The sequence below is a fragment of the Arvicanthis niloticus genome, chromosome 1 (assembly GCF_011762505.2).
Source record: "Arvicanthis niloticus isolate mArvNil1 chromosome 1, mArvNil1.pat.X, whole genome shotgun sequence".
Lineage (NCBI taxonomy): Eukaryota > Metazoa > Chordata > Mammalia > Rodentia > Muridae > Arvicanthis > Arvicanthis niloticus.
In genome coordinates this window covers 124,531,778-124,558,402 of record NC_047658.1, presented here as the reverse complement: position 1 = coordinate 124,558,402, position 26,625 = coordinate 124,531,778, and the positions used below count along the sequence as shown (strand labels likewise).

At 41.9% G+C, this 26,625-nt stretch overlaps 1 protein-coding gene across 1 annotated transcript in view; it reads right to left on the bottom strand.

The window, feature by feature from the left end:
• Positions 1-26,625, bottom strand: part of Gna14 (G protein subunit alpha 14) — a 153,966-nt gene that overhangs the window by 53,414 nt on the left and 73,927 nt on the right. Inside the window, exon 2 of the mRNA XM_034519520.2 lies at positions 10,443-10,627. Coding sequence (XP_034375411.1) covers positions 10,443-10,627 — 185 coding nt within the window. The remainder of the gene's footprint in view (positions 1-10,442; positions 10,628-26,625) is intronic.

Here is a 26,625-nt window from a genome sequence, read left to right as displayed (position 1 = left end):
CTCAGAAAACTTGAAATCAAGCTCCAAGACAGGGTACCAGACATATCTTTTTCTCATTTCAAAAAGTCATTTTTTTTTAAGCTAGAAGGAATCAAGGATAGAAGAACCTTCTCAAGACAACCCTAATCTCATGAATTCCAATTATTCTCATTGTACTACCCTCTAAATCTAAGATGGAATTTCCACTTCCTAACTAGGCAAAGTTCAGACGAACTGCTCCAGATCCTTTCTTTATAAACAAGGAAGCGAGATTAGAAAGAGCCAGTAACTTGGCCAAGTTACCCAACTTCATAGCCGCAAAAAGGCACAATTCTGATTCCCAGTGTGCTCTCTGAGCAGGCTTCATGGGGATCAATGAAAACCAGTACAGAACAAACAAACCTTCCCCATGCAGGCCCATTGGCTGGCCTTTGTTACTTACAGGCTCTGGAATGATGGGACACCCTAATTAGATCACCCAGCCTTGAGGCCACTGCTGAAGCATCAAAGGGATTTTAGACTCTTAAATTTTAGGCTAAGGATGATTATGTTTAAGTTACAAGGTAAAATTTACTTTGCATTTTTAATATACAAGAAAGCAGTAAGGTAAGGGGGTTTGTATCATACTGCTGAGATAAACTTAATTCACATATTAGAAGAAATTTAAATATAAAAGAATAACAACAGTGAGATTATTCTTCCTACTCTGTTGGTCAGGAACTCTCTCCAAAGTTGATGGTTTCCACAATTGCTCATTCTTTCATGAAAAAGTAATATAGAAATATTTGCTTTAGTACTAGGACAGAACCCAGGGTCCTGAGCCTCTTGATCAAGTGCTTGACACAGACCTACATTTCCAGCCCTCTTCTTAGGGTTGTTATTTTAAAGCATGTTCTCACCAGGTTATTCAGATTGGCCTTGAACTCGTGCTATAAACAAGGCAGACCTTGAACTTGCGATTCTCCTGTCTCAAGTGCAAGTCACCAGCCCAGCTCTGGTCACTTCATACGCATGCATCTTCCTACAGCTTTCTTTTATCTTGCCTACTGTGCTTGTGTATGTTTTATTGTCAACCTGACGCAACCTAGAGTCACCTGGAAAGATAGAACATCAATGGACAGATTCTCAAGATCAGATTGGCCCGAGGCCGTGTATTGACAAATGATTGATATGACAAAATGTCCTGCTGTGTGTGTCAGCATCCCCAGGCAAGTGGGCCTGGGCTGACTAAGACAGTTAACAGAGCATGATCCTGGGAAGAAGGGGGGAGGCATGTAGAGGTAGAGGTAAAAGTGGAGATGGAGGGGGGAGGGGGGATAGAGGAGGAGAGGGAGAGGGAGAGGTAACCAGTGAGCAGCATCCCTCTATACTTCCTCAATTCTTGCTTAAGTTCCTGTTCTAATTTCCTTCAGAGATAGGCTGTTACCTGAAATTAAACGCTGAAAAAAAAAAAAAAAAAAAAACCTTTCCTCCCCTAATTTGTTTTGATTAAAATGTTTTATTATAGTAACAGGAAGCAAAACAGAATGTTGGCTATATTCTGATGATTATTCTACTAAAATAGTACAGTTCTGCCTCATTTTCTTAAAAGCGAGCCTTTGAACACCCCAGCTAAAATGAGTCCCTTTTAGATTAATCTAAATTAATACACTCAGAATACACTCTTCCACGTTGATCTTCCCTGGCATGGGTTCAAAATTCATTGTCATGCTTTGATCATTCCAGTTTGCAAAATAAATCTCCAGCAATTTAAATTCTCTCTTAGGAAAACGAAAAAAGGAACATTCTCTATTCAGCCATGACCACCTCACTTTACAGAAAGCCTCCCAAGCCCCTCACTGCATCCAGCAGATACACTGGTCCTCGCACTCTGTTAGAATCCCTGGCAGGGACAGTCACGGAAGGTGGTTAGACATCAACTGGTAAGAAAGGAATTCACCAAGTGGTCTAGAACATAGGTCTTGAGACACCCGCTCCCCCATCATTGGCTGTCTCCACAGTCAACGTTATGGGAGCTACTGCTGCCAATGGCTTTGACCCACACTTGGAGAGGCATGGTCAGAGTACAGTCATGAGCGTCTTCCTGGCTATCAAGCCACTCTGACAGATGACTTTGGAGAAGTTACTTCACATCCATCCATAAACCTCAAAGCCTATAAAAAGTAGGGCACCTGACAGAATCCACATTAGAGGATTCAGGATCTGGCATACTGAGCATGGCATGGACTCACCCTCATGGTAGTGCCAGAATATATATGGTCCCCAAGCACAGGTCCCCATGGAGCTGGAGATGCATGTGCAGGCGTGTCAACTGATGAACACTCCTGTATTTCCTCTTTTCTCCCTGTTCTTCTGTTCTGTTGTAGGCCTGTCCCTGTGAGCGAGAGAGGTCTTCTGGAACTAATGACGGTTACAATGGTAACCCTTATGTGTATGCCTGTCATATTCCAGGATGGGGGTGGCACTCTGGAAACAGCAGCACTGCCCATCCTAGTTTATTCTGCTCACCACACGCTTTGTTTTCCTTGTCTTATTTCTCAATTACTTTAAAACTTGGTTCATGAAGAGACTGCATTTCCTATGAAGTTTCCCTTTTAGCTCATAAACAGGCTGTTTTCCACAGAGTTGACGTCAGTGTGTGTGTCTGTGTGTGTGCACATATACATACAGAGGCCAAAGGTCAATGTCCAATGTGTTTCCTCAATCACCTGCCATCTAAAATGCATCATTTAAAAGACAAAGTTGCCTAGTAAGCATGTGTCCATTTATTTCTCTCTGCTCATGGTTGTGCCTGTGCTGTGACCAGCTATTCTAAGTCCCCACCTCCTTCATTTCCTTATACAGAAGACACTAACCTGGAATTGTGAGCTGAAACTAACCCTTTTCCCCTAAGTTATTTTTGGTCAGGGTGTATTTTCTTAGCAAAAGAAATAAAACTAGAACAATATAAATGGCCGTTCATATAAATGATTAGGAAAGCAGAAGTATATTTTTTAAAAATTCAGAAGAGTTAGTCATCTTCCTGTCCTTAACAAACTGTATATTCACACACAGGCAAATGGTCTTTAGCCAGACATTATAAATTGCCAAGTTAGGCAAAAGTATCCCCATCTTTTATACTAATTACAGAAAGAACATGCCAAAATATTTTAAAAATTGATTTAGGTAAAATACAAAGCAATTGATAAATATGAAAATGGTTTTATGTTAACTTTAAAGTGTTCTAAATTGTACCTGACACAGTTTAGGGGGTCAGAAATCTCAATCAATAATTTGATTCCCTTGAATTCATTACTATATTCCGTTTGAAACAGCCCTTCCTCATGCCATTGCCTTGAGGAAAGATTGTAATGCGGAAAGAAAGCTTTCTAGAGTCTTTTGCCTGAGATCCGCTCCTCTAAATTCAATCTGGGCAGGACTCCAAACCAACCCTTAGCAAAGAATTTAGCCCTTGGCTTGTGTTTATCAGTGAAACCACTAGTTCAGAGAAGACAGACCCATGCAAAGCACTGACCCTGATGCCCAACCACCAGCAGCCACTACCCACCAACGACTACCATCCACCACCAACCACTATTTACCAAGCACCATAAACCAACCAACCCCAACCACCTACCACCTACCGCCCACCACTGCAAACCACCACCCATCAACCCTCCCACCAATCATTACCAATTACTACCAACTACCATATACCAATCAACACCAAGTACCACCTACCAAACACCACCAGTTACCACCACCCACCAACAACCACTACCAATCACTACCACCCACTACCAACTTCCAGCTACCACCTACCTACCAAGCACCACCAGCAACCACCAACTACCACCAAGCAACCACAACCACTCCCACCCACCACTACTCACCCAATTACCACTGTTCACCACCCACCAGCACCCAGCATAACAGGTCTGTAGGAAAAGCAGCTGCAAGGAGGTTTGGGCTAGCATAGATTTTATAATCACCATGGACATTGCTATTTTCATTAAACATTATTCAATAGTGAGGGAAGTTCACATGTTTTCTTTTGTGGTTGGGATGATAATAAATTAGATGGAAATTATGTAATTATCATCTCCCACGCTAGTTTGATCACTGTAACCAGGTTATCAAAGTATTTTAAGGCAACTTCATAGGAGGAACTAATGTATCCTACATTGTGTAGATTAATGTTCCAATATTCAAGCCGACCTCGTTGCACATCTTTGGCTTTGTCTTAGTTCAGGTTTCACTGCTGTGAAGAGACACCATGTCCACATCAATTTTTATAAAAGAAGACATTTAATTGGAGGTTTAGTCCATTGTCATCATGGTGGGAAGCATGGCAGCCTGCAGACAAACATGGTGCTGGAGGAGTCAAGAGTTCTATATCTTGATCCTAAGGTAGCAGAAGAAGACTGGGTGTGTTTCACATTGGGCATAGCTTGAAGATTTAGTACCTTAAAACCCTGCCTCCAGCACGACACACTTCTTCCAACAAGGTCACACTTCCCCCATACTTCCTAATAGTGTTACTCCTCATACCCAAGCATCCAAACATATGAGTCTTTGGGGGCCATCCCTATTCAAACCACCACAGGCACTCATATATCCTCATTCACCAATCAGACTTAGAACAGCTGTGAGGTTTAGTTGTAATGGAAATCACAGAGAAAACCAGTTGCTATCATCATATTCTTTATATCCCAAACTCACAGGTTTTAAGCAACAGCCATGTTCACCCTAGGGAAAGCATGGATGAATCTAAACCTCTGCCTGGGATTCTGGAGAATTTGTTGTTCTTACCATGACACCAGGTAGAACTCCAAGTTCTCAGTAAAAGTATATCATGGTTTTTAATATCCAAGAGGACATGGGAAGCTGGGCCCTGAGGTTAACATTTAACTGAAAACCAGCAATCCTGGGCCACAGCCCAAGTCAGAACATTGGCCTGACTGTTCCCAAAAGTTTGCAGAACCTAACTTTTCAAACTGGATGAGGAAGTGGGACAGAAAAACATATTTAAACAGATGTTTTAGAAATTAAAAAATAAAGATCTTAAAATACCCTAAGCCCTGAGAAACTGTCCTGCTAAAATGTGACATAAATTGACTGGGTTCCTTTAGCCGTGCCTGACTTCCTAACACAAGCCTTCAGTCACTTCTCAGGATCTGAGGCCCAGAGCTGAAGCTGGAAGTCACATAGATTGTGTGTGTGTGTGTGTGTGTGTGTGTGTGTGTGTGTGTGTGCATATATACATGTGTGTTTATTGTCAAAGGTCTTTTGGGGTGTTAAAGAGATTTGAAGTTCAGCAATTGCTTCCAGTCAGAGTTGGAAGCTCTTGTCTCCCACCTTTAGAGACATTGTACTCTAGATTGTGTATCTGAAGTTTCTATTTAACTGAAATAGTTGCTCAGTTAAACCAAAGACAAAGAAAAACTTAATTGCCTTTTACTTCACAGTAATGAAAACTTCATTTCTTATTGATGAATCTCTATTTTCCATTTCTTGGGGTGCATGTGTGTGTGTTTCCATATCTGGGAATTTCCATGAATTTTGGAATTTCCCCATATTGTTTAGTTCTTAGCTCTTTTTTTAAAAAAAACTTGTTATTTATGTATTGCTGTGATGAGTTCTCACTGTAGGCCAGTTACATAAACCTGGCACTTTGCATGGACCCTGTAAGCCAGAGAGCTGGGGAGCTTCTGGGACTGGCTTCCAGGTAATGCAGCAAACTTCTCTTGTCCTGGAAAGTACTGAATGGAGAAACACAAGGCTCTTGAGAAGTTAGGTGGTTGTCTTGTGCTTTTAGGAGGCTCAGTTTCCAATTATCCATTCAGATCTGAAAACCTGGGAGAATGGAAACAATTGCTATCTGTCAAGATGGTCTGCAATGAGGGCTTCTGAGCTCATAACACCACGGGCAGCACAATACATGAAGCTCCTCTGGTTTCAGTCAAGAGCCAAGAGGAGAATGAGCAAGTGCCTTTGTGCTATGTACTACAGGAATCATACATTCTAGCATGTTGATAAAACACAATTAAGAGTCATTTATAAAAGTCAGGGCCCATTAACAGAGTGAGCAAATACATGTGAATTGTGTCCTTAAAAATAAATATGTATAATTTAAGAAATTAATTCAAGCAGGACATGGTGTTCCATGCCCTTAATTCCAGCACTTAAGGAGGCAAAGGCATAAGCAGGTGGATCTCTGTGAATTTAAGACCAGTCTGGTTTAGAGTAAGTTCCAGGACAGCCAGAGTGGTTACACAGAAAAAAACTCTGTCTTGAAAAACGAAGGAAAAAAGAAAGGAAGAAAGTTTGGTGGTTTGAATATGCTTGGCCCAGGGAGTGGCACTATTAGGAGGTGTGGTCTTGTTGGAGTAGGTGTGACCTTGTTGAAGGGAGTGTGTCACTGTGGGGTCAGGCAATGAGTCCTTCCTCTTAACCACGTTCGAGTCAGTTTTCTTCCAGTGGCCTTCAGATAAAGATGTAGAACTCCCAGCTCCTCCTGCACCATGCCTACCTGAATGCTGCCATGTTCCTGCCTTGATGAGAATGAACTGAACCTCTGAATCTGTAAGCCAGCCCCAATTAAATGTTGTCCTTATAAGAGTTGTCTTAGTTATGGTGTCTCTTCACAGCAGTGACCCTAAGACAGAAAGGAAGGAAGGAAGGAAGGAAGGAAGGAAGGAAGGAAGGAAGGAAGGAAGGAAGGAGGGAGGGAGGGAGGGAGGGAGGGAGGGAGGGAGGGAGGGAGGGAAGGAAAGGAACAAAAGAAAATAATCAAAGCTGTGTCTTAATTTCAAAAATAAGTTGATAAAATAGAAGAAATTAAGGGTCTAAATTTCTTTAATAAGCAATCTTTCAAGTTCTAAGCAAAGATTTTTAACAAATCAGAGGTTTGCTAGCACTGGAAAGCCTTCAGAGCAGCCATTAGTTCCCTTCTCTGTACTTTTAAGCATCACACACACACACACACACACACACACACACACACACACACACACACACACAGGGCAGGCTTTTTCCTGTCCATTATATTTGCAGTGAAGCTTTGTGATTGGGCAGTAGAAGAGGTAGGTGGAGCTAGGAGTTGGGAGGAGGGAGGAGCGGAAAAAGGAAGAAGGAGGAGCAAAATGGAGGCAGACGTAAATGTCACTAGGAGTCTCGGGTAGTTATTTCATATCAAAAGGTTAGATATTGGTTTAACAGTTCTAATTGTGTAGGCATCGTATGGATTGAGCATTTTCTAATATATAAATCCATTGGGTAATCTTTAAGCATTAAGAGTATTCTTTCTACCAGGTACTAGAATTATTATATCTACCACATGGGGGTGGCAGATATTTCCTGGGCTTTGGGGATTGATCACCAGGGAGCTGATAGGCAGAGGCAAAAGCCTCACCAACATCTCATGGGTCCTGGGCTGGCACCACTGGGTAGCCGATGCCTCGGTTAGAGCAGGAACATAGAGCGGGAACTAGCAACTAGCCGGACTGGTGTCCCTGTGATTTCAAATACCTCCCGCTACACACACACACACACACACACACACACACACACACACACACACACACCAAGAGATGGAAAATAGAGATGAATATTCATCAATAAGAAATGAAGGAAAGATTTTATTACTGTGAAATAAAAGCTAATTAAGTTTTTTTTAATGTGGCTTAACTCAGCAATTATTTTAAGTTATCCAGTATTTTGTAAAAGTAGCACATGGCATGTCTCTACTTTTCTTTTTGACTTCATGAGATAGGGAATTATGTAGCTGAGGCTGGCTTAGAACTTGCTATGCAGCCCAGGATGCCCTCAAACTCATAACCCTCCCATTTCTGCTTCCCAAGTGTTGGACTTACAGGCCTGTACCACCACACCAGTCTAATCAGTTTGTCACTTCATGTATTAAGCATGGTACTCTATTCCAATTTCATATTTGGATTCAGAACTAGCCCACAAAGAAGGGTATTAGAATTATTAACAGACAACAGAAAAGCAATAAGGAACGGATGAAAGAAAAATGACCTAAATAAATAATAAACACAAAGTCCAATTTTGGTTTTGAGTTTTCCCAATACTAAACCTACATCACTTAGGTAATTTAATTTGGAAAGCATTTATTTTGCTCACGTATTCAGCACACACCGCAGACATGAACTTACCAATGGGAAGACTACATGGTTAAATAGCATCACCACTAAACAGCATACATACCTAGAACTTCAAAGTAAACTCTTATTTGGAAATGGTGTCTCTAGAAGGTAATTAAGGTCATCCTTAATTAGTGGTGGCTCTATAAGAGGCAAATTTGAACATAGACGGAGAGGATGCCACTATGAAAGCACAAAGACACACAGGGGTATAATGTGCTGACACACAGAAACTGGTGTAACATGGAAACAGGCTACGAACTTCTAGCAGCCAGACTCCAAGTGGGAAACATAAAATTGATCTCCTCCCAGTGCCTTCAGTTGGTACCAATTAACCTGGACTTTTACCATCCAGAATAATAAGAGAATAATCTTATTTGCAGGCTCCGATTAAGGTACTTTGTTACTGTAGCCCCAGGAAATGAGTGCAGACAACCAGGCACACAGAGAGGGCCTTTGGGGGAAAAATGGAGACCTGAGCAAGCAGGAGAGGTGATGGAATGTCAGAGCCCATAAAATCTTCTTGTTTAGAATATGAACTCAGAGCACCTTTAAGAGGCCATGAAGGAAAACCAAACAAAAACTGAAACCAGAGGTCTGGACTACCAAACCTGATTATGTTTCACAAACAAACATCACTAAGGGAAGCAAAACTGGTTTCCACTTGAGCCCTCATCCATTGTTCTGTTTAGAAACCCTTCCCTGAATTCCAAGCTTTATCCAGCTAGCCTACTATGACCGGCAAAGAAACTGCAGTCTACAGCCAGGGAAAGTGGATGAAGGAAATCATCAGGAGGCCATCTCTACCCTGCTTCCTCTCAAAGCATCTGAAATCTCCTTAGAAATCCTGCTTTTAGGATACTATGTAGGATATCAATGGACTACACACTTTTCAAAGGTAACACACACACTGAAAAGCAATTGGTGTGCAGATCACCATAGTCATGTCTACAGCCTGAGAAGCAGCTTAGCATGCACCTCACATGTTAGTTCAGCCCACAGGCTTCCAACATGGCTGTTGGAAGGTGACACTGTAGTCAAGACATGGTCTCTCAGGTGACTTTTGAAGCTGTAGGGAAGAGATGGTAAGTGGGCTGTGCCAACAAAGTGAAGGCCTTCACAATTTGGTGCATACTGTGTTCTAAAGAAAGAATTACCAGGAAATAAAAATCCAAATTCCTTATTTACTTCGAAATGTTCTCAGTCATATATAGAAGATAGACACTAGGATAGGTGCCACAGTTTCTGATAAAATTATCCGTACAGGTGCACAATGTTTGCAGCAACACTTTTCTTGAATAGATTCTGTCAGGGTGTTCTTATGTAGCCCAGGCTGGCCTTCATTCATGCTCTCTCTCTCTCTCTCTCTCTCTCTCTCTCTCTCTCTCTCTCTCTCTCTCTCTCTGTGTGTGTCTCTGTGTGTGTCTCTGTCTGTCTCTTTCTCTCTCTCTGTCTTCCTCTCTCTCTCTCCCTCTCTCTCTCTCTCTCTCTCTCTCTCTCTCTGTGTGTGTGTGTGTGTGTGTCTTTCTGTCTGTCTCTTTCTCTGTCTGTCTCTCTCTCTGTCTTCCTCTCTCCTCCCCCCCCCCCCAGTACTGGAATTACAGACACCTAGATGAACTCTTATTTCATGTCTGGATTCAAAACAAACTCCAACCTGTTCCACTGTAGCAATGCAATGCTAATTGGCTCCTCCTCCCTTCTTGTCTTTTATTTCCCTTCATTATTAGGAGATTTGCGTCATGAATGACCAGTGGCAACAGAAAGCAAATGTCAGCTTGGTGTGCTCACATCATGACAGCACTTTTTCAGCTGAGACACCAGAGCTGCTTTCATAAAATGTCACTTAGTTCCCAAGAAAGGCCAGCTCCCAACACAAACTCCAGCGATTCCTCTCGGGAGTCTACAGCACATTAGTGAACATAGTTCCTGAGGCTGAGAATTCTTGGAGAGCTAGACATTATAAAACCAGCAGCATCATTTTCCCACTGAGGTAAAAAATGGGTCTCTCTACTCAATGGGAAAATGGGCGTCTTCTTTTGCCAGTCCCTGAAGTGAGCAATGCCAACACATGCCCAAGTTTCAGAGTCTCTGTACACTACATAACACCACAAGCTCCTTTCCTACAGAAAGTATCAGGTTAAAATAAGAACAACAGGACTGTCAAAATGCATCACATGCCTCTCAAGTAGCTCTTCCTCCACTGAGTAATAATCTGGCACTCGACCAAATCACTTAGCAATCCTTTTTGTTCAAAGATGGTCACTGACCCCACTAGGAAGGCGTGCATTCAGACACAGCCAACCCTCTCAAGTACGGTACCTTATTCTGCTCACACGTGTATTGTATCCTCAGGGTGTCCATTGCTCTGATCATGGCTTGCATGGCTGTGAATATGTTTTGGTAAACCAGCTTCGTGAAGCCCTTTCTATCTTCATCACTGTAGCCAGACCCATGGATTATCCTCATCTGCTTGATAAAGGTGCTTTTCCCACTCTCACCAGTTCCTAAGAGAAAAACAATGAGTGAAGAACGGTTAGCAGACTCCAGAAGGAGCCTTGGCAGTATTAGTTCACATCCTGGGTAGCAGGTTGGTGGGATGGCCTTGCAAAGATCTATCAGAAGCTTATGAGGTAGTGCCTATCCATCTTCCTTCCCTCAAGTCTTTGAAATGGGTCAGACACCTGCCTGACCACTCTAAACATGAAGGCTTTGCTGCTGTTCTGATTGACAGTGATGGAGCTGCTTCAGTGTGTCCCAAGGAGTTGAGCAGCAAAACTCTTGGAGAAGAGAAAGACAACTTGCCAACATGTACTTGATCCTTGCACAATGAAGAATCATTGGCAGTGATGCCAAGTATCTATATGATAGTGGTTCATTCCAATCCATATTTAAGGAGATCTCCAAAACTCCTACCACTTGCCTGAGGCACCAAGAAGTATATATCATTGAACTATCCCACTGGTCTTTAATGTACAGAGAAGTCCAGACATGACATAGAAAATAGGATCCCAATATCCCATATTTCTCTCAGATTGAGAATCTGCTTAAAAGGTAGTAAAATTATTTATACAATGAAGCTCAATATTTCTAATATTGTCTATGATAAATGGAATCAATTATATGAGGTATTTATGGCTCATCTCCAAATCTAAGTATTACTTTATAATTTTTTATTAACAGTTTGGTTGTTAATAAGGTTTCCAGCAAAAATAAAGAAAAAACTATCTTAGAACTAAAATTACTCACACTATACCCTTTAAATAAATGTACTTTACAAAGTGAAAATAGCATTTCATAATTTGTTACAAATAGAAAAAAGTTGTCTAATAGTGTTTCTGTCAAAAGAAAATCTTAGGTGAAAAATCTCACTAATACAACACAGAGATTCTGCTGTAACAAAGGCCAAAGATTATTTTTCATGGAATGATTAATTAATTGTGACTCTCTATAGCCATCCATTTCCAGTGTCTCAACAGAACATCCAGACTCTACACATGTCATTAAATTCTATCATCTCTAGCACTTTACTGACTCTTCATACATACCATGTTGTACATTTTTTTATATTTTACTTATAGAAATGTGCTTTCCAGAGTAAGAGGCTAGAATGCATACATAATAGCTACAGAGTTGATTAAAATTAGTGACTTTTAAACTTACATGGGCTTTCCTCTATACCCTTATCAGGACTTAAAAACTCAGAGAGTAAGGACTAGAACAGAGGCCCAGGAGAGAGAAAGCTTTTAGGAATTTTACAAGATTCTTCTAGTAAAAACAAGTATTTCTTAAGACTGATTTTGTCAAAACACATACCTGCTCTCCTGTTTGTTTCTTTGTTAAACCCTCAATGTGTTCCCTTCCCCTCAAGTCAGACAAAGGTAGACCAGAGGGACTGGTGGTGTGGGCACACTGTCTTTAGCAGCCATTTTTTGAAGGCACTTCCTTCTACACTCCATTTATACTGGCCCGCCCTTGTATCGACCTTCCTTGGCCCCTTCACATAGGCTCATTCCTCTTCCTGCTTTTACTGCTTGCCTTTATCCTTGGCCTTGCCTGGCTTTCCTGACCAGGTCAAATTCAATACTCAGAGACTGGCCCTACCTACAATTATGATGGATCGTCTCATCTTGAGTGAATTAATCAAGATAATCCCTCCTCACAGCTATCATCACAGGTAGCCTTAATCTGGACCAGTGGTTCTCAACCTTCCTAATGCTGTGACCCTTTAATACAGTTTCTCATGTTGTAGACCCACCCCAATTATAACAGTATTTTTATTGCTACTTCATAACTGTAATTTTGCTACTTTTATGAGTAATAATGTAAAAAATTGATATGCAGAATATCTGTATGAGACTCCTGTGAAAGGGGCCATGACTCACCCATGGGTTGAGAACCAATGATATAGATATTCTCAGTTATACCTGAGAGCCTGTCTCCTCAGCATCAAGTTGGTAATTAATACTAACCATTACGTGGATGCTAGCTTTCTTTGTGCCTGGTATAGTGCCTGACATTTGGTACCATAAATAAATACTGAGCAATGCTCGATGTTAGGCTTCTTCCTCAGTTGCTCTCCACTTCATTATTTGAGTCAGGGTCTCTCACAAAACCTGCAGCTCCTGGAATGAGCTAGGTTAGCTGGTTGACCAGTAAGTTCTAGAGCTCCACCTGCCTCCATGTTCCCAGCTCTAGCATCATGCTGGCTTTTTACATGGCTGCTGAAAAAATGAATTCAGTGCTTTATATTTAAACATCAAGCACTGAATCGTCTCCCGAGATCCCTTCTGAATTATCTTTTAACTAACACAGAAATAATTCAGTGTTGTGAAATCAACTGTCAGAACTCTTTTAATCATACAAAATGGAACCCCACTCCCAGCCTTGGCGAACACCATTAATTTCTGCTTTGTCTATCTGACTACTCATGACACCTCATCGACATGAAGTTACACAATCTTTGTTCTTTTGTGCCTGATTTACTTCAACTAGCATCCTCAAGGCGTGTCGACACTCTGCAGTCCTTTCCTGGATAGCATCTCTCTAAATTTTTCAAATACAGGATATTTTTTTAAGTCTACCAAGTTACAATTAATTACCTACTCAACACATGGGAAAATAGAATATGCCAATTCTCTGTGCCACAGCCCATATGTCAAAAGACTGTGTGACAAAAGACTCTGATCACATAGATAAGTAGAAAAGGGCCGTAAAGGAGCCTCACTCTGATGTTCAATGACCTCTCCTGTGTGATAACTGGATGGTGATACTAACAAATATTAACGTAGTCACTATGCTGAGGACTCTACCCAAGTTACCCCCTTTAGTCTTCAGAACCACTGTGAAATGAGTGCTCTTCTCTTCAGTACACAGGTGAGATACCTAGGATTCAGATTGCTTATGTAAAATCTGCACTACATGTAGGTACCAAGAGAAAGACCTGAAACTGATTCACTTGGACTCCACTGGCAAGCTCTACTGTCAAGGAAGATCTAGCTCATAAACTAAAGGACTTGGTGGAACTGGACTAGTTAAGGGCAAAATTTCAGTCCAGCCACACACTGGATCAACCCCAGACAAGTCACCAGCTTGTAGATACACCCTGCTCAGGTCCTGCTGGGCTGAGAACCTTCTTGTGAAGCTTCCCATGAAGAAATCAGAGCATGTAGAGTTAGCCTCACTGTGTTTCTTCCTGTGATTCAGCTCACATATTAACTAGGTTTTCCTAGATCCACTCAAAGAACCACATGAAAACTGAGCAGAGTACCAACTCTCTCTCCTAAATGTTACTATCAATGCTTGGCCCAAAGTCCCAAGGCAGGTTAGATCTCTGTTCCCACAGAATTCTGGGGTCCATCTCCCCCAGTTGCAATACTCTGTTTTTAAGTCTACCAAGTTACAATTAATTACCTACTCAACACATGGGAAAATAGAATATGCCAATTCTCTGTGCCACAGCCCATATGTCAAAAGACTGTGTGACAAAAGACTCTGATCACATAGATAAGTAGATAAGGACTGAGCCTCTGGTCCCATACCAGTTCACCCCAAACAAACATTAGTCCTGTGTTTTATGGATGAAGAAGTCAAGGTGAACATGGAGATTATGTAACCGCTTCAAGCAAGCTGTCACTGTGACCTTGAAGCCAGAAAACTCACTCAAGACAGCTGGAAATTCGGCAGCAAGATAAGGAAGCTCCCAGTAGCAAGGCTCACTCCCTTACACCCTTACACCAGGACAAAAGCGGTCACAAATGTTTCAAAATCAACTTATTTCTTCTTAGGTATTTGGAGCATCAAAAACCAACCAAACAACCAAAAAACCTACTTTAGAACAGTTTTTAAGATTAAATAACAAAAGTTCTTAACAATACTGTTATAAATACTCTTTAAATCTTTGGTTTCAAATACCACACACACAGAGAGAGAGAGAGAGAGAGAGAGAGAGAGAGAGAGAGAGAGAGATAGGTTGGAGGCAAAGAAGAAATAGAATAGACTGACTGACACCAATCACTGGAGACCAAGACCAAGAACACAAAGAAACCATGTGGAAGGGGTCTTCTTGTTCTCATGCAAGCTCCTCTACAACCCAGCTAGTGCCATCTTCTTCTAGAAGAGAAACCGAGGATCATTAAGACTTCACAGGTTGTTCAAGTTTATGCAGCTTGATAGTGTTGGCCTGCGTCTGAATCATGTCTGCATTGGCACATGCTCTTCCTGTGACAATTTGGTACTTTTCTAAACAAAACAAAAACAACAACAACAATAACAACAACAACAAAACAAAAGGCCTCCTCTAACTTCCCAAACTGAAATTATAAAAGGAGAGCCTTGTTCCTTCAGCCTACAGAACTGTGCTAGACCAGGTCTGGCTCCAGCAGCAGGGGGCAGCAGGCAAGAAGGAGTGAAGGTAGGTAATGAAGGTAGGTAAATGCCTTCTACGATGGCAGCTGTCAAACCAAGGATCCGAGCGGATCCAGTTACCTGTTCCAAACAGAAACTCCGCATTCCGACTTCACTATACATTTCTTCATTTATTCAGGGGAAAAATGAACATCCAAAGGCATACCTCTGGGGCTGAGAACTACTAGTGTTTTTTACTGGGTGGATTCTAACTGAAGAGTTTAGCTCTCCTGCCCCATCCCCCTAATTTAGCCAATTATCTTCTAAAACATGGCTTTGGGCCATGCTGCTGGGCTAATTGCATCTGTCCAAAATGAGCCTGCTGGGGCTACTCCTGCAAATGGAGGAGAGAAGGAACCCTCCATTAACATCAGATTTTTATTCCAAACAGGGGCCAAGCATTTTGGCTGGAAAGGGAATTTTGGTGTTAGATTACTATGGATTCCTCCAGGTATGATGAAAGTCCCATTCCAGGAGAAATTCCACCCAGACTCAGCATGCAACAACACAGCAGAGAGAAGAGCCAACTACCAATTTCACTTACAAGTTCAGTCTTCAATATAAATAAGGGAAATGGCACCTCTTTGTTTACTTTCCATTTCTCCATCTGCATATTTGAAAATAAAATCCAATGATGGTTACTAAGTCATAAGTCACTAAATGACATCCCAGCCAACAGAGGGATGCCAATGTATACAATGGGGGTCATATATGGCAGAGCATATCAAATGTCTATGTACATGATGGACTCTAAGCTTACAATGAAATTACACAATTCCCATCATGCCATACTGTTACTTACTGTTTGACATTGAGGGATGCTCAGGTATACAAATGCCACTGTGTTACAACTGCCTACAATATTCAGGACAGTGATATATTGTGTAGGTTTGCAGTCTAGATACACAGCCTATGCTTGTAGAGGTTGTATCATCTGGGTTTGTGTAAACATAATCTATTATGTTTGCACAATGGCAAAATGTGTTTTTCAGAACATATGGCCGTCATTAGGTTAGGCATGTCTGCACTTTTCAATTCTTATTGGTGTCAAGAGCCTGCTATGTGAGCTGCTTGCCTAGCCTCACTCTGCAACTGCCTTCCATAATAAAGTCAATGGACAACAGCTGGCAAGACACTCGGGCTCAATTAACTCAAGTAACAGATTCACCAAAGAACCGCCTGTCTGTTTTCTGTCACTACAATTGCTGACATCTAAGTAGGAGAGCATCAAGACATCCCACCCCACCCCATCTCTTGTTGGGAAGCTCCACTTAGGCGGTTTTGCCCCCTTTCCCTTTAAGCAACTGTTTTTTTGTTTGTTTGTTTGTTTGTTTGTTTGTTTTTTGTTTTTTGTTTTTGACCAGGATCTCAGCACTGGGTAAATGGACTCATGTCTCTTGCTACTCTGCCATACAGAACGAATATAGATAATGCATGTTCTATTCTTGCTACAGACTCTCTGCTGACTTTGGGTAAGGGTTGTGGGCCTCTGGCCTTGCAGGCCTGGGAGCTTTCCTACAGTAGTGTTCTTGACTGAACTGTGCAGTAGTGTCTCCTAATGTGTGCATCAATATTGTGATTTGGGCATCTCCATATGACACCTGTGTGATTACCTAATATTTTATTTTATATGTTGTTCAAATAAGTTTGTTATAAGATATGAAAACCCTGTATTGTGTGTGACAATCAAAGTAAATAAAACATGTGACTTTATAATATTCCAACAGAAATTTTTCCCAGTTATGTAGGTGTTGCACTTTCTGAACTATTCACAAAGGATTGTCCTGATACAGATAAAATTAGCCCTTCTACCACTCACCCAAGAGTCTCTCCTAATCCCTTCTCTTCCCTCTCCAGAGGCCTCTAAAACTCCACCCAGGAATCTTATGCAGATACAGAACAGCAAGGCTACAAACACAGAACTGAAAATGGAACAAACAAAATAAAACAAAACAAAAAATATTTGTACACTAAGACCCTACACTTTTGGGACTGAGAAAACGATACAAGGTAAAGTATTAATTTTATTTCAAATAACACACAGGAAAAGCTCATTGTGGGGTAAAGGGGGGGGGGGGGTGTGGCAAAAAGTTGCTTTTAGAAGCCAGGAAGAAATAGAAGGCAAAGCAAAATAACTCTTTTGAATGAGAGCCAAAAGATACCTGAACAGAAAACCAATTGTTCTAGAATTTACCCAGAATCCAGAAAGACTGGCTCCCTGAGAGCTAAGGTAGGGAACTAATCAAGCTTCTGACACAGGCAGTGGCCCAGCGCATCTCCTGACCCTGCAACCCCCACCTCCCAGAAGCCAGTGTTCCCAGTTTAGGGTTACAGCAGACAATGTAGAGGCAGTAAAACTTAACTCACAAAAATGAAGACAGATGGGGATGTCACCTAACTTACATGAGAAACAGGCTGAAGGGCTATGAACATGTCCGATGTGACCACCAAGTGGGCTTTCTATGAACAGGGGTCTTATTTCTCTTGACAGAGGACCCACTAGCATTCATGAATGAATAGTTATGGCTTACAGACCTCCAAGAGGAGTCCCTTTAGGAAAGCAGTAAGGAGAGGGTTGTGTGGAGTGGGAGGACCTGTTGGAGATGCAAAGCCAGCTCTTTCATGCTAGGCTCGGCTTTCTGATGAAGACATGAAGATCTGGTGCCAAACACACTGTGGGGCTCAGGTTCTATGTCAAGCCTGTCGTGGAGTCCAGAAAAACAAACTCAAAAACTGCCTTTTGTCACCTTTAAGTGGAAGCAGTTCTCACCTGCAGAGGCCTGCCCAGAGGACAGTGTTGTAACTTTGTTTGGTCCACTCCAGCTTGGGCTGCTGACCTTGGGCAGTGGAAGTTCCTGCAGCTGCACGGGCTGCTGTCCTGGAGCTTGTCATTCCGCAGATATGGGTTTATGAGAAAAGCTGGCAAGCTCTGGGTAAAGCCAAAGAACTACCCAAGTATAAAGCAGAACCCAAGGGGTGGAGGACCCAATAAAATTCAGATTCTCTGCTCCCTACCCCACCCCCCAGCTACATTTCGTCTGCCTCAGTAAGAGCCTGGGAATATTCAGTTGTGGCAAGTATTGTGGAGGTTTCTGTGGGCTGGAGGGAAACACTGTTACTGGGCCCCCCTGAAGGACATTTCTGACAGAATCCACCTGGGACAGAAATGTTCCAGCTGCTACATTGTGTTCAGGTGAATCAATGGGTTTTTTTTTTCCTACCAAGTTCCAATCTCATTTCTTCACTAATCCCCTCAAGCTCTACTGTAACATCTCCAAGGAGAAAATATTTTTAGAGAAGCAGCAAGATTCACAAATTCAAGTCTGCCCAAGCCTCATCTCACCACCAAAACCGTGGCACCTTCCCTAGCTTCTGCTCTCATATGTGGAAGGCTTCCTGTGTTTAGCCATAAAAGGAGAAGGAAGACTGTCTTGTGTAACGACTGAACTGGAAGCAGCTGGAGACAGATTCATGGCTACTCTTTGAGAAAAGGGAGCTAACAGGAGGTTTTTAAAACAAAAATGGAAAGTTAAAAGAAATTAAATGATGAAACCTAAAAGCCAGTTTAAGATATAAAAAAAAATGGGGGATTCAAAATATGTTGTGTCACGCTTGATGATGTTTTGGATTTATTAAAATGCCTAGTTATCTTTATGAATTAGATAAAAAAAAAAAATGCCATGAGTCTAAGCACGTCAGCTCCTCTCAGAGGGAGATGTCACATCCGTGGATGTGAGATATGGATGAGAGATCATTTTTAAGAGTTCATCGAGGCCAACAAGGTCCCTACAAAAGTAAAAGTGCCTACCCAAAAGCCAGATGATTTTAGGTCATTCTCGAGGACCCCCATGGCAGAAGGAGTGAAGTGACTCCTCTAAGCTGTCCTCTGACTCCCACGTGCACACAATCCCACATCCACACGTCCAGGAAATAAACAAACCTACAATAAAAAAAAATGTAAAGGACCCCCGACTATACTGACATTTGGACTATTTCCCTATCATTACGCTAACGTGTGACAACTATCTAAGTAACGCGCCTATCGTCTTAGTCTCCACTGGTGATATAGATATGAGCTAAAGCACGTGAGAGCAGGCAAACAGCTTCCATACAAACAGCACAGTTTAACAGCAGGAGACACGGGTGCAGTCCATTTGGACGACTAGGAGAGGTCTAGGAATCCGTTCCTCAGTTGATAGCAAGAGCAACCATGTGACCCATTGTGTTATCACAGATACCATTTCTTATTAAAATGTACTTTCAAATTCAAGGCATCTGTGAGAAGTTCTTTATTTTAAGATTAAAAATTACGTGTATGAATGTTTGGCAGCATGTATGTTTGTGCATCACATGTGTGCTTATGAAGGTCAGAAGAGAGCATCAGATCCCCTGGAGCAGGAGTTACGGATGGCTGTGAACCACCATGTGGGAGTTGGGAACTGAGCTTGGCTTCTTAACAAATGCCCTTAACTGCTAAGCCCTCTCTCTACCCAGCTCTCTTGCTCTTAGGGCAATCAAAGCTAAAGAGACACATCAGTTACCTTTTAATCACAAGGACTTTTGAAGTCTTAGCTTTTAAATGTAAGGTACAGAAAACAGTACACTTTCCACAGTTGCTATCAATACATTTAAAAGTTCATATAGAGAAAGACATCAAGGCAAGTTTTTGTTCTAAATTAATTTGAGCTATTTACTTATATAATCAAATCTTCATAATGTTATAAAGGCGGGATGCACTAAAAATTCAATATAAGCATTTAGCTCAGTATTAATTATTTTACATCAGGAAACATTTGGCACTGGCTTATGTTCATTTCTCGGATGCAGTTACATGACCCAGAGATCTCTGTGATGGGCAAGCATCAATCCTTCTACCAAGAGCTCTGTGGCACCCTCCTCTAATCCCAGCATTCAGGAGGCTATCAAAGGAGAGTTGTAAATTTGAGGCCAAACTGGGCTACATAGTAAGACCCTGGGCCTCCACATTAATCTGTCACCCCTTCCCCAAGAGGATAAGATAAAAAGCTGTACAATTTAGTTTATTCTGTGTTGGCAGCTCATTTATAAAACCCTAGGAAAGTAATACAATACTTGTTTGCAACAAAGCTCCATTTTGGAGCATTCTCCAGACCTCCATTAATTCACCCTGGAAATTAATAAATCACATAACTGGCAAGGAGATCATATCCTGATATGTTTTATGGCTAACAGATAGAACAGCAGAAATTCCATCAGCATCACTCATGCCTCCTATAAGAAAGGTCATGAATTCACATTTAGAAGGAGACTGACTCCTGGTTGATTTACAAAAAGGGCAAACATACGTGTTTTCATGAATGGTTTTAGAACCTCCTACAGACCACTGCTGCTTCTGAAAATAAGCACCCCCTCCTATTCTTACAGTAACATTCACTGAGAAATCCCAGCATCATGGCACTGATAGAGAGTGGCTCGCAGACTGCGGAAGCTGCTGGAGCCACTCTAACATTAGAACAACTGACTCCGAGAGATCCTGCAGTCAGAACTGCCCCTGCACATCATGACAACTGTTCCAAAGTTGGATATTTGCTCATGTTGAGAGTGGAGAGAACATAGAGCAAGGGCATGAAGGAAAAGACAGAAGAGAGATGACACCCTTGAGTCTATGTGAGTGAGTGTAGGTAAGGAGATGAAGAAAGATGAAGAAACCATTTTGAAACACCACGAGATTCTGTTGAAGCACAGATGGTCAAGGTAGCCACAATCCTTCACCCCAGGATAAGGTCAAATGAAATGAAATAGGATGAAACACTCCTATCTGCTGGTAGTATAACTAAACATGGGGCGGTGGCAAGGATAAGCCCATGAGATTCTCGATATGGCAGTTCTAGAGACTTACTGGATGCTGTAAGTGTACTGGATGATGTAAGTATACTGGATGCTGTAAGTATACTAGATGATGTAAGTATACTGGATGCTGTAAGTATACTGGATGCTGTAAGTTTACTGGATGATGTAAGTATACTGGATGCTGTAAGTTTACTGGATGATGTAAGTATACTGGATGCTGTAAGTATACTGGATGCTGTAAGTGTACTGGATGCTGTAAGTATACTGGATGCTGTAAGTATACTGGATGCTGTAAGTATACTGGATGATGTAAGTATACTGGATGCTGTAAGTATACTGGATGCTGTAAGTATACTGGATGCTGTAAGTTTACTGGATGCTGTAAGTATACTGGATGCTGTAAGTGTACTGGATGCTGTAAGTATACTGGATGCTGTAAGTGTACTGGATGATGTAAGTGTACTGGATGATGTAAGTATACTGGATGCTGTAAGTGTACTGGATGATGTAAGTATACTGGATGCTGTAAGTATACTGGATGCTGTAAGTATACTGGATGCTGTAAGTTTACTGGATGATGTAAGTATACTGGATGCTGTAGGTATACTGGATGATGTAAGTATACTGGATGCTGTAAGTATACTGGATGCTGTAAGTATACTGGATGCTGTAAGTTTACTGGATGATGTAAGTGTACTGGATGCTGTAAGTATACTGGATGCTGTAAGTTTACTGGATGATGTAAGTGTACTGGATGCTGTAAGTATACTGGATGCTGTAAGTGTACTGGATGCTGTAAGTATACTGGATGCTGTAAGTATACTGGATGCTGTAAGTTTACTGGATGCTGTAAGTATACTGGATGCTGTAAGTATACTGGATGCTGTAAGTATACTGGATGCTGTAAGTGTACTGGATGCTGTAAGTTTACTGGATGATGTAAGTATACTGGATGCTGTAAGTGTACTGGATGCTGTAAGTGTACTGGATGCTGTAAGTATACTGGATGCTGTAAGTGTACTGGATGCTGTAAGTTTACTGGATGATGTAAGTATACTGGATGCTGTAAGTATACTGGATGCTGTAAGTATACTGGATGCTGTAAGTATACTGGATGCTGTAAGTATACTGGATGCTGTAAGTATACTGGATGCTGTAAGTTTACTGGATGCTGTAAGTATACTGGATGCTGTAAGTATACTGGATGCTGTAAGTATACTGGATGCTGTAAGTGTACTGGATGCTGTAAGTTTACTGGATGATGTAAGTATACTGGATGCTGTAAGTGTACTGGATGCTGTAAGTGTACTGGATGCTGTAAGTATACTGGATGCTGTAAGTGTACTGGATGCTGTAAGTTTACTGGATGATGTAAGTATACTGGATGCTGTAAGTATACTGGATGCTGTAAGTGTACTGGATGCTGTAAGTTTACTGGATGATGTAAGTGTACTGGATGCTGTAAGTATACTGGATGCTGTAAGTTTACTGGATGATGTAAGTGTACTGGATGCTGTAAGTATACTGGATGCTGTAAGTGTACTGGATGCTGTAAGTATACTGGATGCTGTAAGTATACTGGATGCTGTAAGTTTACTGGATGCTGTAAGTATACTGGATGCTGTAAGTATACTGGATGCTGTAAGTATACTGGATGCTGTAAGTGTACTGGATGCTGTAAGTTTACTGGATGATGTAAGTATACTGGATGCTGTAAGTGTACTGGATGCTGTAAGTGTACTGGATGCTGTAAGTATACTGGATGCTGTAAGTGTACTGGATGCTGTAAGTTTACTGGATGATGTAAGTATACTGGATGCTGTAAGTATACTGGATGCTGTAAGTATACTGGATGCTGTAAGTATACTGGATGCTGTAAGTATACTGGATGCTGTAAGTATACTGGATGCTGTAAGTTTACTGGATGCTGTAAGTATACTGGATGCTGTAAGTATACTGGATGCTGTAAGTATACTGGATGCTGTAAGTGTACTGGATGCTGTAAGTTTACTGGATGATGTAAGTATACTGGATGCTGTAAGTGTACTGGATGCTGTAAGTGTACTGGATGCTGTAAGTATACTGGATGCTGTAAGTGTACTGGATGCTGTAAGTTTACTGGATGATGTAAGTATACTGGATGCTGTAAGTATACTGGATGCTGTAAGTATACTGGATGCTGTAAGTATACTGGATGCTGTAAGTGTACTGGATAATGTAAGTATACTGGATAATGTAAGTATACTGGATAATGTAAGTATACTGGATGCTGTAAGTATACTGGATGCTGTAAGTGTACTGGATAATGTAAGTATACTGGATAATGTAAGTATACTGGATAATGTAAGTATACTGGATGCTGTAAGTATACTGGATGCTGTAAGTATACTGGATGATGTAAGTATACTGGATGATGTAAGTATACTGGATGATGTAAGTATACTGGATGATGTAAGTATACTGGATGATGTAAGTATACTGGATGATGTAAGTATACTGGATGATGTAAGTATACTGGATGCTGTAAGTATACTGGATGCTGTAAGTGTACTGGATAATGTAAGTATACTGGATAATGTAAGTATACTGGATAATGTAAGTATACTGGATAATGTAAGTATACTGGATGCTGTAAGTATACTGGATGATGTAAGTATACTGGATGATGTAAGTATACTGGATGATGTAAGTATACTGGATGATGTAAGTATACTGGATGATGTAAGTATACTGGATGATGTAAGTATACTGGATGATGTAAGTATACTGGATGATGTACACTAGATGCTGTAAGTATACTGGATGATGTGGAAAGGTAGTTTGTGGGAGGAAGATGGAAGTTTGGAAGAATGGGATAGGAAAAGACTGGAATGCTAAAGGTTATCCAAACATGACTAATTCTGGTGTTAGCTCAGAAGAAGGTATGTGGACGGAAACGCAGTTAGCAAAAGAAATCCTGACAAGGCTTCAGATGAAAATGAAGAGCCTGTTGGCAACTGTTCCAGTGCTCACTCTTGCATCAGCAAGGCAGTGGTCTGGCTACTTTTTTTTTTCTTTTCCTAAGTCTTATAGGAAACTATATATAAAGGTAATAGACTGGGTCTGACAGGCATCATAGATTCAGGCTGCTACATGGGTATTACTACATGTCTTTCTCTTTCATTTTTGATATCATAATACAATCACATAATTTTCCCTTCCCCATTCTTCCCTTACTAGATGCTTTTAGCCAAAAAGAAAATTTGGGGCAAAGATGAGCAGAGAATAAAACCTTGAAAAATAACATAGCTCAAGCTAAGGAAACATCAAGAAAGAGGGGACAGAAGGAACCCAAGAGCCAGGGGATGGAGAAATGTGTGTCGAAGATACCTTCCAGACATGGCCTGGCCACTGCACACAGGAACTCACTGCAGTGGCAGGCCTCTGCATAAGACCTTCACAAGACTGGGGCCTGTGAACATCTCCTTCTGAGTGGTAGAGGTTCCATGAAGCCCTCCCCAACCCTGCAGGATTATTGGTAGTTAATGGCAATAAGATTATGAGTTGCATGGTTGTTGTGCCCGCACGTGGTCGTGGGCATGGATCCTGTAGGGCAGTTGTGGTTCCTGTGGCTCCGGGGAGCAGCAGAAGGGGAATTTTTGACTGAGATCACTCCAGGCAGTGCTGGGCAGACTCTGCGGAGCTCACGCCTAGGCACAGGGGGAGCAGGGCTCTTGAGTCAACCCAGAGGCTGGTGGTCTCCGTTCTTGATCTCCCAGATGCAGCTGGAGGACATGGAAAAACAGAGACACAAGAGAAACGAGGGGGGAGAGAGGCTCCAGCAGTGCCCTGCCCCTCTGCCGCCCTGCCAGTAGTACACGCTTAGCTGGATCAAGGCTCTGCTAGCTTGGTTGAATTGGTGGTCCCGTGGCTGGAACACAGAGAAGTCCTTTACAGGAGATTAGGCAGCTCCAGCAGCGGCTCATTAAAGGCCTTCTCCATGGTTCCTCACGACAGGCCCCAAAAGACATGATTTTACATGTCTTTTACATGTCCATGGTTTTACAAGCCCTCTACCTGTGCTAGGTGACACAAACCTCTTTGGGAGGGGCTTATTGCCCTATGTGACTGAAAAGCGTGGATCAAATGGAGGTCTTAGACCATGTGTTAGGAACCTGGAGTCTGGGAGCGTAGCGAAATACATGCCATCCTCGCAGGCATGGACACCTGTTGGGTCTCCGGCTATCTCCAGTCAGTGCTCTACCAGAAACCAAGCCATCCTTTCATGGCCCCACAATGAGTGTCACTTTCTTCAGTGGTAAAGCCACCACTAGGCTGCCAGTGCACTGGTAAATTAACTTCTCACCCTTGCTCATGCAGACAACTCTAGATTCTCTGGGTTACATGCAAATCGAAGAAACTGGGAGGAAACATATGAGGACAGTTGGTAGGAGGAAGAGAGGAAGGAAAGGACTGCATGTGACTAAGATTCATTATATGTGTGTTTGGAACAGTCTAGGAATTTTTAAAAGTTAATTCACAGCCTGGTCAGAAAAGCAAGGTGTTTAGAGGTACATCCAGGACAGTGTGGTTTCTAAAGAGGTGTGCACCATTGAAAAGAAACCACATGCCTTGCATTGGCACAATAGGAAATATAATTGGTGAATGCCTCTCTGAGATGAGGGGGAGCTATCACAGGCTCAAGGATATTGACATGAAAATTTGTTTCCAAGACCTCCATTTGAGGTCTACCCAGAGGCATAGAGGCCATGAGGTCCTTGTGCCTCAGATAAGTACTAGGGAAAGCAGGAATCTTAAACACTCGGGCTCTCTCTTCAAAATAAGGAGATGTATACCTGGCTCCTGCCTGAAAGCCTGGGGATGGATGTCCTTAATAAATAGCCTGGTGATCTCTGCTATCTGAAGGGCCAGCCCACACCTTAATTCCCCAGACTACTCTGTTTGTTCAGACGCTTCCGCTCTAGACCTTTATCTTCAGCACTGCTTCTCAGTTAATAAAACCCATCCTTATGGGAACTGTCACATGTACTTTATGATAGCCCAGGTAACTCCTGTGCTATCTGTAGGGCCAGGCCAATCCTGACTCGCACGGATTATTATGTTTGTCTCGATCATTCTCCCTAGACCCTTATCTTGTACATTGTTTTTGAGTAAACAGAACCCATCTTTATAGAAGAGGACATATGTACTCTGTAAAGAGTTTCAGTGTAATCATATATTAAGCTCTGTTGTACACACGGAATTGAGCTATTATCAGAAAACTTCATCCCAAAATATGCCGTGCTTAAATATGGCTAAAACAAACTTCAAAGGGTCAGACTCTAGACGTTTGAAACAACGTCACTAATTAAGCTGAGTTGAACCAGATCCCCTTTTTGCCTCATGTGTCTCCTTACCCTGGTGTTTGCAGAGGCCCCCACACTAAGGTGCTCTGCATGGCCCAAAATACTCTAGGATCTGTTTTCTGCTATTTAGCCATTACTGGTGGCAATCTTTGTCATTATCTACGTGACTCTGGTTTTGGCTCCACCAAGATTTCAAAAGAAGGACAGGGAGTTCTGATTATGTGTGGCAGGTATTAAAGTCCTTGCAAAGCAGGCTCCGACAGGGCAACGTGTGGACTTGTGACAATAAGGCTGGAGGTGAAATAGAGACCCCAGAAATAGCAGCTATGTTATGCTTGTCAGAGGAAGCCATTGTCAGCAGGCAGAGCCAGCATCACAGAGTGGGTTAGGTTACATTCAGCAAGGTTGTAGGAGAAGGGCTGCCT